General features: G+C 36.0%; 1 protein-coding gene across 1 annotated transcript in view; it reads left to right on the plus strand.

Moving 5' to 3' along the window:
- Positions 1 to 343: 343 nt before the first annotated feature.
- The window catches only part of HSD17B3 (hydroxysteroid 17-beta dehydrogenase 3), a 319,986-nt gene continuing 306,903 nt past the window's right edge, over positions 344 to 13,426 (plus strand). Inside the window, exon 1 of the mRNA XM_053699963.1 lies at positions 344 to 497. Within this exon, the coding sequence (XP_053555938.1) occupies positions 344 to 497 (154 nt within the window). The remainder of the gene's footprint in view (positions 498 to 13,426) is intronic.

The raw sequence follows: 13,426 nt of genomic DNA on the forward strand, positions 1-13,426 counted from the left end.
AATGTATGATGTAGAAACTTTTCAGGATACTCATAATTATCATATTAAGTAGTTGAATCATATATGTGCTTAAAAATGTTTTTACTTTTTTTACATGTGTTATGCTGATGTTCTGAAAGTGTTTCTATATTTTAAGGGGTTAAAAATGGTCTAGTTGAAAACTGATCTGATTAAACTGAAAAAGGAGGAGACATGAAACGGAGTAACTGATGGCATTTTAAACCCTGACATATTTTCCTAGCATACATGTGATTCAACGTCTCTCTCTAGTTGTACTTAACAAAATCAGCAGGAAACTGAGCAAGGAAAGTAAGGACCTTGTTAGTCCTTAAATCTGCTGGCTATGGAACAGGATTTCCAGCAGTTTTTCCCTGTGCTGGGATTTCTCTTGTGTTTGTATCTTATTCTGAAGTTTTTGTTATTTTTGAATTACCTCTTTACACATCTTTGGAGAATTTTACCTCAGTCTTTCTTTCGTTCAATGGGACAATGGGCAGGTAATGCGATATTAAAATATTCCTGTTCTGTTATCATTTATTTTTGTGATATATTTGTGCTGTATTGTTTTATTTCTGTCCATTTCTTTTGATGTTGATGCTTCAATACATCACATTAGACGTCTGTTATACATACACATTCTGTTAGTATTTATAAGGCAAAACCCTAATTCAATTTTTGTATCTGCTAAGCAACAATCAGTTCAAGCACTTGTAAAACTTTAAAGTACTCTGAATTTTCCTTAACCGCTTATAAAGTTAACACAGAAGTTTGCATATAAAAGTAATTGGAATACTAGGTAATATGTTTTGCTTGATTCATGGTAAATATACTTAATTTGTACCTTTTGTGCATATATCTTTTTTTTGTGTGTGTATGCACTTGGAAATAATCTTTGCTTAAAAACATGTTGAACACGCCTGACATCATTTCTCATCGACAATTTCCACCAAAACTTTACGGAAACTAAAAACAAAATTTTGTTTGTATTTCCAATTATGAACATCCTTGGATCTCAAATCTGGGTGGGCAGGGGGGCTTGAAGCATTCAACAAGGTTGCACTCAAGGTATAGAGAATCAATGTAAAAATTTAATTTCTATAAGTTATTTTTTTTTATAAGGGAATGTATAGCTTATATATATAGGGATATGTTTAGCTTATTCTAAGAATGATTTGATTTCTTAAAACATTGAGAGTTATTGTTGCTATTCATTGTGGGTAAAAGACAGATATAACTTATTTTGGCAGTTCTTGACTCTCAATTTTATTGCTGTTATCCTAGGGGTACATGCAAAACTCATTTATCAAGATGTATAGTTCATGAAAACATGATAAATGTATTTTTAGCATGGAGCCCTTTTCAGCACCGTGTGATAAGACCTCTTCAAAGAATACCTATTTTTCTCTTCATTTTATGGCAGCTTTCTCCTCACAAAACAAAAACAAAAAAAAGAAAAGATAAGGCTCTATAAAAATGTTAATATATTTCAGAAGAAAACCAAATTGGTTGTTGTTGCTATAAGGGTCTATTTATTATAATCTACTTCAATTATTTGAAGCATATTTTTGTAGCTTCAAGCTATGTTTGGCACTGTGCCATAGATTACAATGATGAAAAAAACTTTTCTTTTTAAAGATTTTAATATACCCATATGTTTGTTATGCTTTTCATAATATGTTGCAGTCAAATCAGAGGAAAGGTTTATGTACAGATATGAGCACACATATTTAATGTTCCACCCCACCACCCCTGTCATTATATGTGATAATATCATTTTGAAAGACAAAATGAAGATATATCTTCATTTCCCAGGTTGATTACAGTAATGTTTACGTAGCAATCTAGACCCATGTATTACAGTTATATTTACCCATACTAAATTGAAAAAAAGTGTTTTGCTGGTATACTTACATCAATTTTTATATCTTATTGTAGTTCCTCATTGTAGGATTTTTACTGTTACAAAACAACAGAATGTTTTATTAAACTTAACTTGCAATTGATTTTAGAAAAATATAGCTTAAATAAAAAATATTGAAAAAACATACTGCAAATACACATCATAAATTATATATTTTTTTGAGGCCAGTATAATTCTTCACCTTTCTTGCATTCAGTCTGCTGCGTTCTTTTCTAAAAAAAAAAAGTCAGCACAGCAAATAGACTAAAATATGAACCACTAACAAAAATAAGAAATCACTAACATACATTAACAACAAAAAATGCTGGTTAGGACCAGTAAATAGGTTTTCTTCTTAACCCTATGACAATATCTTAAAATTTTCCTGGCTGCTTTTTAGCTGTCATATCCGTTTTTGCCAGATTCACTCTTTTATTTAATGACAGGCAATAAAAGTTTCAGTTTTATTTGGAAGAATATTTTCCTAAACACTATGTAACAAGAATTGAATTTGTGAAGATGCGTGCTTTGTTATTTTTGTGCAAAATATTTTTTTTTTTTTGTGGAAAAATAACAAAAACAACCGCCAGATGGGCCAGATTACAAATGGCAAGCTATTTAGCACTTTCACTCGTACACAAACACCTCTGGAAGTAAACTTTTAATGTGCGCGAAGGTAGTTATGCATATTTTACATTCCAATGTTCTTCACATAGACGAAAATGTTATTTTCATTTTTAAATATATATTTCTATATATAGCTGATTAAAGGCAATATCTGGGTTATCACGGCTGTTTGCGTGCACCTGAAGTGACACGCATATTACAAGTTGAAAGTAAACACGATCGATTGAGCGCAAATTAATGTAATGTGCGTCGGGAAAGTGTGACTTCAGAGCTCTGGTTAACTGTTACGCTTAAACTTTTTTATCACAAAACACATCTAGTCTTTGGGAATCAGAATGTAGTTGGTTGCCTCTGTAATAGTATATCTATTTATTGTAACAATTTAAGGGCATAGGTCGTGGGATATATTTTCCCTAGCTCACTAATGGCTAGATTACGAGTCTTGCGTTAGCCTTAAAAAGCAGCGTTGAGAGGTCCCAACGCTGCTTTTTAATGCCCGCTGGAATTACAAGTCTGGCAGGTACAGGTGTACCGCTCACTTTTCTTCTGCGACTCGAGCTTACCGCAATCCCCTTACGTAAATTGCGTATCCTATCTTTTCAATGGGATTTGCCTAACGCCGGTATTACAAGTCTTGGAAGAAGTGAGCGGTACAGCCTCTCCTGTCAAGACTACTACCGCTTTTAAAAGTCAATAGTTAAGAGTTTTATGGGCTGACGCCGTAACATAAAACTCTTAACTAAAGTGCTAAAAAGTACACAAACACCCATAAACTACCTATTAACCCCTAAACCGAGGCCCCCACATCGCAAACACTTAAATACATTTTTTAACCCCTAATCTGCCGACCGGACATCGCCACCACTTTAATAAATATATTAACCCCTAAACCGCCACGCTCCCGCCTCGCAAACACTAGTTAAATTTTATTAACCCCTAATCTACGGTCCCTAACATCGCCGACACCTACCTACATTTATTAACCCCTAATCTACCGCCACCAACATCGCTGCTACTACATTAAATTTATTAACCCCTAAACCTAAGTCTAACCCTAAGTCTAACCCCCCCTAACATAAATATAATTTAAATAAAACAAAATAAAATTACTACAATTAAATAAATTATTCCTATATAAAACTAAATACTTACCTATAAAATAAACCCTAAGATAGCTACAATATAACAAATAGTTACATTGTATCTAGCCTAGGGTTGATTTTTATTTACAGGCAACTTTGTATTTATTTTAACTAGGTACAATAGTTATTAAATAGTTATTAACTATTTAATAACTACCTAGCTAAAATAAATACAAAAGTACCTGTAAAATAAATCCTAACCTAAATTACAATTACACCTAACACTACACTATAATTATATTAAGTTACTAAATTACCTACAATTAACTACAATTAAATTAAAAAAAAACTAAAGTACGAAAAATTGACCCAAAGTAATCAGCTCTTTTACCTGTAAAAAAAAAAATACAATACCCCCCAACATTAAAACCCACCACACACACACCCAACCCTACTCTAAAACCCACCCAATCCCCCCTTAATAAAACCTAACACTAACCCCTTGAAGATCACCCTACCGTGAGACGTCTTCACCCAGCCGGACACAAGTGGTCCTCCAGAGGGGAAGAAGTCTTCATCCGATCCAGGCAGAAGAGGACCTCCAGATGGCCAGAAGTCTTCATCCAGGCGGCATCTTCTATCTTCATCCATCTGGAGCAGAGTGGGTCCATCTTGAAGCCAGCCGACGCGGAACATCCATCCAGACTGACGACTACACGACGGATGATGGCTCCTTTAAATGACGTCATCCAATATGGCATCCCTTGAATTCCGATTGGCTGATAGGATTCTATCAGCCAATCGGAATTAAGGTAGGAAAAGTCCTATTGGCTTATCCTATCAGCCAATAGGATTGAAGTTCAATCCTATTGGCTGATCCAATCAGCCAATACGATTGAGCTCACATTCTATTGGCTGTTCCAATCAGCCAATAGAATGTGAGCTCAATCCTATTGGCTGATTGTATCAGCCAAAAACATTTTTCCTACCTTAATTCCGATTGGCTGATAGAATCCTATCAGCCAATCAGAATTCAAGGGACACCATCTTGGATGACGTCATTTAAAAGAACCGTCATTCGTCATGTAGTCGTCGGTCTGGATGGATGCTCCGTGTCGGCTGGCTTCAAGATGGACCCGCTCCACTCTGGATGGATGAAGATAGAAGATGCTGCCTGGATGAAGACTTCTGGCCATCTGGAGGTCCTCTTCTGCCCGGATCGGATGAAGACTTCTGCCCCTCTGGAGAACCACTTGTGCCAGACTGGGTGAAGACATCTCACGGTATGGTGATCTTCAAGGGGTTAGTGTTAGGTTTTATTAAGGGGGGATTAGGTGGGTTTTAGAGTAGGGTTGGGTGTGTGGGTGGTGGGTTTTAATGTTGGGGGGGTATTGTATTTTTTTTACAGGTAAAAGAGCTGATTACTTTGGGGCAATGCCCCGCAAAAAGCCCTTTTAAGGGATTTTTATTATTTTGCAAGGCTTTTTTATTTTATTAGGGGGATTAGATTAGGTGTAATTAGTTTAAAATTCTTGTAATTCTTTTGTTTTTTTCTGTAATTTAGTGGTTTTTTTCTATACTTTAGTTTATTTAATTTAATTGTAATTAATTGTAGTTAATTTAGTTAATTTATTTAATGATAGTGTAGTGTTAGGTGTAATTGTAACTTTGGTTAGGGTTTATTTTACAGGTAAATTTGTACTTATTTTAACTAGGAAGTTATTAAATAGTTAATAACTATTTAATAACTATTGTACCTAGTTAAAATAAATAAAAAGTTGCCTGTAAAATAAATATAAACCCTAAGCTAGCTACAATGTAACTATTAGTTATATTGTAGCTAGCTTAGGGTTTATTTTATAGGTAAGTATTTAGTTTTAAATAGGAATTATTTATTTAATTGTAGTAATTTTATTTAGATTATTTTAAATTATATTTAAATTAGGTGGGGTTAGGGTTAGGGTTAGACTTAGATTTAGGGGTTAATAACTTTATTATAGTGGCGGCGATGTTGGCTGCGGCAGATTAGGGGTTAATAAGTGTAGTTAGGTGTCGGCGATGTTGGGGGCAGCAGATTAGGGGTTCATAGGGATAATGTAGGTGGCGGCGGTGTCTGGAGCGGCAGATTAGGGGTTAATAATATAATGTAGGTGTCGGCGATGTCGGGGACGGCAGATTAGAGGTTAATAAGTGTAAGATTAGGGGTGTTTAGACTCTGGGTTCATGTTAGGGTGTTAGGTGTAAACGTAAATATTCTTTCCCCATAGGAATCAATGGGGCTGCGTTAGAAGCTGAACGCTGCTTTTTTGCAGGTGTTAGTTTGTTTTTCAGCCGATTCTGCCCCATTGATTCCTATGGGGAAATCGTGCACGAGCACGTTTTGCCAGCTCACCGCTACCGTAAGCAACGCTGGTATTGAGGTGAGATGTGGAGCTAAATTTTGCTCTGCGCTCACTTTTTTGCGGCTAACGCTGGGTTTAAAAAAACCTGTAATACCAGCGTTGAGAAAAAACTGCTCGTTAGCAACACATCCCTCCTAACGCAAAACTCATAATCTCAGTGTAAGTAAGCTAAATGGGGGGTGTGGAGCTAACGTTAGGAACTGGATTTTTTTGGGATGATATGGACAGTTAGATGAAGCAAAAACCTAATGTATGGGTGTCTGTCTTCTAAAGAACTTAAAATATCAAAATATATCTTGGAGGGGCTTTACCAACTGTGTTGTCTCCTTTGTTGTGTTATACAGTGTTATACTAACAATGGATATGGAGCTAGTGGTATCAATCATGAAGTACTTATAGAGGTAAACTGTAGCCATGTAAGTAGTTTAGTAAAAGAGAAATTTGCTATCTATAATCCTATAGAATTAAGCCTTATCACTCGGGTACGGGCCCTATACCCAGGTAGCAGGTAGATCAACTGTAATTGAAGATAGGTAAATTCTAGTGGTTAACTACTTTTAATCTATTCACTTTACATATGACTATTCTAGCCCCTTAGTAGTCTGATAAGTGTATAGCCTTAGCTTTTTTTTATATACCCACAAAAGTTTTCTATATAAGTCTCCTATACCTAGGAAGCGTGTATCAGAATATAAAGGGGTAGTAGCTAAAGGAATATAACTCAGCACTAAATTACTCTCAATACAGAGCCAAGTTGATATTGTTCTTAGTTAAGGTCCTATATAACAACAATTAAACACATATACAGTATTAATATAAAAAGGTAAATATTAGAGTATAATATATCCATATATGCATAATAGAAATTACTATGAACTAGCATAGAATATATCCCAATGTGCTTCTTCAAGTTTGAAAATAGTTAGGGGAGACTTTTCTGGTGAATCTATAAGAAGTGCATATATAGTATAGGAACCTTACTAAGTTATAGTAACATCTTAACCTTGTCTTCATTCTGAATTAGTATACAAAATGAGTTGAGAGGGATCTGGGCTGTAGCTAAATAGATTAAATATTAACTGTGTAGAAAAACACTAAAAAACTTAACAGCTTTAGAACATAAGTGTTCTGAGAACAGTCTCAGTTGCTACCGTTCATTTCACCAAGGGCAACAGTCATATATATCCAAACAAAACTCCTCATTAGACTCTTGCAGATGAGGGCCTACTCTATAGCCATGTTCCGGATCTTTATCTGACACCTATGATATACCCAATACCAGCTATCTTGCTGCCATCTGCAGGATACTGGCAGATAGTGTCTCTTGATAGGTATCTCTATCACTGACTGAAGAAGTTTCACTGTTATAGGTGTCTCAGGTAACAAGTTGTTAGCATGAGCATGGTGGATTATTCTGACAGCTGCTCCGTAGGTGATATATGGTGTAATTAGACTCTGTCTCAGATTTTGTGACTACGGCATCCGGTCCATCAAGTTGAATTGCTGCTTTAGAAAACTTTGTTCCCATAATATTCTCTATGTCATGTCGAGTAGGTGGTGAGCGCTGGGAGACCAGAGCGCCACCACTATTGTAAACAGCTATGGAGATGAATTTATGGGCTTCATGTTCCTCTAACGTTGCTTCAGCCGATTGGGACGCCATTTTGAGTGGGTGCTCAAACATAGTGCAGCAGTCCTCTAAAAAGTTGCTGATCTCCCCTATAATATATCCTGTCACTTCCATATTATGATTATGTAGTATATACCTCTATTGAAGGCAGTAGATGAGCCTGTAGCCAGTCTCGCTCTTCATGCCAGTTTCCACGTGGGCTAGAAGATGGCCGCTCTTGAAAATTCCTGTCAGCAAGATAGGCACCAGGACAGTGAGCGCGCCGTCTATCTATTGTTCCTCTCTTCAAAATTAGCTTTTTAGGTCACCTGGGCTTATGGATGTTCGATAGTGATGTAGTATTTGGGCTTGAACGGTCGCCAAAGTTGCTTTTTATAAGTAATATAGCTGGAGCTGTTATACTGTGCGTCCGCTCAGCTCGAGTTAGCTCCGCCCCCCTTATAACATTTATTTTAAAAAAAATATTGCATAAAAAAGTTATAAGGGCTCAAAATAATGAGGTGTCAAGTGTTAGAAACAAAAAAGGTTGCAAAGGGCTTTAACCTAGAGATACATACATGTATATATGTCTATAAATAAAAACTAACATTTAATGGCAAAAAATAAAAAAGTCTAACATTAGAGAAAAAAATAAACAAAATTATCAAAAATAAAAGGGCCTTTTGTAGGGCATTGCATTATGTTAAACAGCTATTTAACCTCTAAAAAATATTAAGTCCCCCTAAACAGTAAAAAACCCCACCTACCAAACATCCCAAAATAAAAAACTAACACTAAAAAAATAAACTACCCATTGCCCCTAAAGGGGCATTTGTATGGGAATTGCCCTTAAAAGTGCATTCAGCTCTTTTACTGCCCTTAAAAGGGCAATCAGCTCTTTTTCAAGCCCAAAAACACCCTAATCTAAAAAAAATGGGTAGTTTATTTTTTTAGTGTTAGTTTTTTTATTTTGGGGGTTTGGTGGGTGGGCGGTTTTACTGTTAGGGGGGATTTAGTATTTTTTAGAGGTTTTGAGAGGTTTTTTAATTTGGATACCTTATTTTTTTGTGTAATTTAACTTTTTTATTTTTTTGTAACTTTAGCTTGGCGGGTTGTAGTTTTTAAACATAGACTGTACTCTGGGCAGGCTTATCGCCTAGTATATATATATATATATATATATATATATATATATATTATAAAAACATAAATAAACATGTAGATACACATAAATACAAATATATACACACATACATATATTTGTGTATTTATGTTGTGTTCGGGGGAATTTTTTTTAAAGTCTTACACCTTACACTAGGTCTCTACTAAATTTCTTTGCACTCGAGTGAACGCGTTTACTTTCAACTTGTGATATGCGCGCAAGGTTGCAATATTGCTTATTGCGACTCACACTAATAATCTAGCCCAATATCAGTATATACTTTATATATATGAGATGAACACAGTAGTTAAAATGTAGCTTTTATTATAACACAGATACACTCTTTACTGCCCAGCACAGAAATGTTAAAACACTACACTGCTGGTGCTGATTAAAGGGCTTATTTTTAGTTGCAGAATGAAGTAAGTTGTGTGTCTGTGACATAACCGTTGTAGAATGGAGTGTATGGAATCACACATTCAAATGTGGTATAAGTTTACACTGATACTGGGTTGTATTTAAAGGGAAAAACCAGGTGGACACCTGGATATACCAGGACTCTGTTACACTTGTTACACACACTACCAATATATGTCAGCTATCAACATAGATGAAAAGAAATGATTTAGCCTACTGAGTAGCTGTAGTTTGCTAATAAACACTCTGATAGTGCATAAAAATGTATGTCTTATAGCTGTAAAGGCAGTCAACTCATTCTGTCACCACCACATCTTTTACTAATTAAAAGCTCCTGGATACAAGAACTAAAAATTTAACAATTTGCAGATTTAAATGTAAAATTTAAATTTATGTTGCATTAAATATGTAAGTATTAAGAAATCTATTGGGGAGATCATTTGCATTCAGTGGTAATTTTGAACAAAGTTCACATGCATGTAAATTAGGCCGAATAACTATCTGGACTCCTGATAAAATCGAAAAAAAATACACAGAAGTCTAAAGAATCTTCACGTTTCTCCTGTTGCTAGGTGTGAGTTCGAGTTCTGTTTCTATTTGTTTATTTTAATAGAAAATCATCTATCAAGGGTCATATTGAAATGTCATTTAAAAAATACTCAGATCAGTTGGATTGTCTGTGTACCTTATTATGTTTGTATACTAGGTTGAACATTTTTTTCTAAAGGCAATCTTCTGAATGCTTGAGTGTTTAATACAACAGAGCTACTGACTAATACACATAGCCCAATTCTAAGGGATTGTAAATCCATAGAATAGATGGAAAAAGCATCTAATTTCACACAGCAAACTTAGCATAAATAAAATAGAATAAAAGACAATTTTGCTAAAATGAGAAGTACTACCTACAGGTGTCTTAGGGTTCAGGTTTCTGTTCTTTTAACATTACTTAAATGCTTTTCAGTATCCCATACCTTCAATATTATGCTTTTGAAATAAAATTACTATAGTTAAGGACAGTGCTGTTGATAGCCTTATAAAAGGCTTGAAAAGTGGCAAAATTAGGAGCGCTACTCTGTTTTCTGCTTTTCCCTTTTTTTTCAACAAAGTAAATTAATTCTTAAAACTGTTCCATCATATAACAAAAGTAGTTAATAATGTTATCTCATCCTTCTGTAGAATCCCGAAAAAGTCCAATTATTTCCGATAAAGACAAGATGTAGAAAAAAAGGGAAGTGTATCAAAAAGACTAATCAGTTTAAATAACTTACGCCTAGATTTAGAGTTCTGCGTTAGCCGTCAAAACCAGCGTTAGGGGTCCTAACGCTGGTTTTGGCCTACCGCTGGTATTTAGAGTCTTGTAGGTAAGGGTCTAACGCTCACTTTCCAGCCGCAACTTTTCCATACCGCAGATCCCCTTACGTAAATTGCGTATCCTATATTTTCAATGGGATCTTTCTAACGCCGGTATTTAGAGTCTTGGCTGAAGTGAGCGTTAGAAATCTAACGACAAGACTCCAGCCGCAGAAAAAAGCCAGGAGTTAAGAGCTTTCTGGGCTAACGCCGGTTCATAAAGCTCTTAACTACTGTGCTCTAAAGTACACTAACACCCATAAACTACCTATGCACCCCAAAACCGAGGCCCCCCCCCATCATCGCCACTCTATTAAAATTTTTTAACCCCTAATCTGCCGACCGCACACCACCACAACCTACATTATCCCTATGTACCCCTAATCTGCTGCCCTAACATCGCCGATCCCTACATAATATTTATTACCCCCTAATCTGCCCCCCCAACGTCGCCGCTACCTACCTACAATTATTAACCCTTAATCTGCCGACCGGACCTCGCCGCTACTCTAATAAATGTATTAACCCCTAAAGCTAAGTCTAACCCTAACACTAACACCCCCCTAAGTTAAATATAATTTAAATCTAACCAAATAAAATAAATCTTATTAAATAAATTATTCCTATTAAAAGCTAAATACTTACCTGTAAAATAAACCCTAATATAGCTACAATATAAATTATAATTATATTGTAGCTATTTTAGGATTAATATTTATTTTACAGGCAACTTTGTATTTATTTTAACCAGGTACAATAGCTATTAAATAGTTAATAACTATTTAATAGTTACCTAGTTAAAATAATTAAAAATTACCTGTAAAATAAATCCTAACCTAAGTTACAATTAAACCTAACTCTACACTATCAATAAATTAATTAAAATATCTACAATTATCTACAATTAAATCAACTAAACTAAATTACAAAAAAAAAACAAACACTAAATTACAAAAACAAACAAACACTAAATTACAAAAAATAAAAAAAGATAAAAAAAGAATTTTAAACTAATTACACCTACTCTAAGCCCCCTAAAAAAATAACAAAGCCCCCCAAAATAAAAAATGCCCTACCCTATTCTAAAATAAATATTTTACAGCTCTTTTACCTTACCAGCCCTTAAAAGGGCTGTCACGAATCACGCCTTCTCAGCATCACAATAGAGGGGCGTGGGCATGAAGGGGTTAATGGCACACAGCTCTGGTTCCCTTATCCTTGCAACTCTGCCAAAAGGACCTTAAGAGACACCACATTAGCCCCAATCGTGTCCACGCTGCTCTAACAATTTCTCTGCTGCCACCACCAAAACTTTTAAATTAAAGGGGAGTTTTGGGGAACCCCTAAAAACCCACACTATTTAATACTTAGGTAACATGCCTTGCAGCCTTTAACCTTGTTTCAACAGGAGTGTGAATTCAGATATTAGAGCCCAAAGCCAGAATTAGATTTTCTATGTGTTTAATAACAAAAATATCAACACAGGTTACACAGTGCAAAATTACACAGATATTCAAAATAAACATACAAATGCAAAGCTACAGTTCTTTAAAAAGAAAATGGGACATGAAAAACAATTACACTCAATATCTTACTTAATACTAAGTTTCTTTAGATACGTGGAGAGCTGCCATTCCAGATGTTATGGTCGCTTGAGTCCCCAGGGCAGTTCTGCCTAAAACGTCTGTCTCTTGCATACTTGAATCTGATTCTCTTTGTCTTGTCAAAGACAAAGCCCGGGTTATAATTTACAACGAGTCTGGCCAATAAAAACAAGTCTTAGCTACCACTATCAGTCTCCAAGGGGAGGAGCGTTCTGCATTCCTTTACAGTTACATTTAACAGCACTAGGCTGAGGAGGGGGGGAAGGAAGGAGGAGGGGGGGAAAGAAAGTCTCAGCTTACAGCCTTCTGAGCAGATTTCACACAGACAAAGGAAATTCACATTAACCTTTTTCCAGGCTGAGAATACAATACCATCTCTGCTGAGTAGCCAATCCAGGTATCAACTACTCCACATGATTGTATCATGACAAGGGCCTTTTGCGGGGCATACCCCAAAGAATTCTGCTCTTTTGCCTGTAAAAAAAAAACATACAATACCCCCCCCAACATTACAACCCACCACCCACATACCCCTAATCTAACCCAAACCCCCCTTAAAAAACCTAACACTAAGCCCCTGAAGATCTTCCTACCTTATCTTCACCTCGCTGGGTATCACTGATCCGTCCAGAAGAGGGTCCGAAGTCTTCATCCTATCCGGGAAGAAGAGGTCCAGAAGAGGGTCCGAAGTCTTCATCCTATCCGGCAAGAAGAGGGCATCCGGACCGGTAGACATCTTCATCCAGGCGGCATCTTCTATGTTCTTCCATCCAGCACGGAGCGGGACCATCTTGAAGCAGCCGACGTGGATCCATCCTCTTCTAACGACGTCCTAAGTCCGAATGAAGGTTCCTTTAAATGACGTCATCCAAGATGGCGTCCCTCGAATTCCAATTGGCTGTTAGGATTCTATCAGCCAATCAGAATTAAGGTAGGAAAAATCTGATTGGCTGATTGAATCAGCCAATCAGATTCAAGTTCAATCTGATTGGCTGATCCAATCAGCCAATCAGATTGAGCTCACATTCTATTGGCTGTTCTGATCATTCTTCTAAATCTGTTGTCTTAGTCTGAGCTACAGTTTAAAGACTGTGCACAATGTGGTCCTTTTTTGTGTATGTTAACAAAATTATGGAAGCTCAATATACTTGTTGCAAACAGTATTTTATTAAAAAATTGTTTGTTTGATCTTTCTTAATATTATGTCAAGCACATTTCTCACCATTCAGTTCCTTCATATGCTACAGGAAAGTTCTTCTCTGTGAAAGGC

The sequence above is a fragment of the Bombina bombina genome, chromosome 2 (assembly GCF_027579735.1).
Source record: "Bombina bombina isolate aBomBom1 chromosome 2, aBomBom1.pri, whole genome shotgun sequence".
NCBI lineage: Eukaryota > Metazoa > Chordata > Amphibia > Anura > Bombinatoridae > Bombina > Bombina bombina.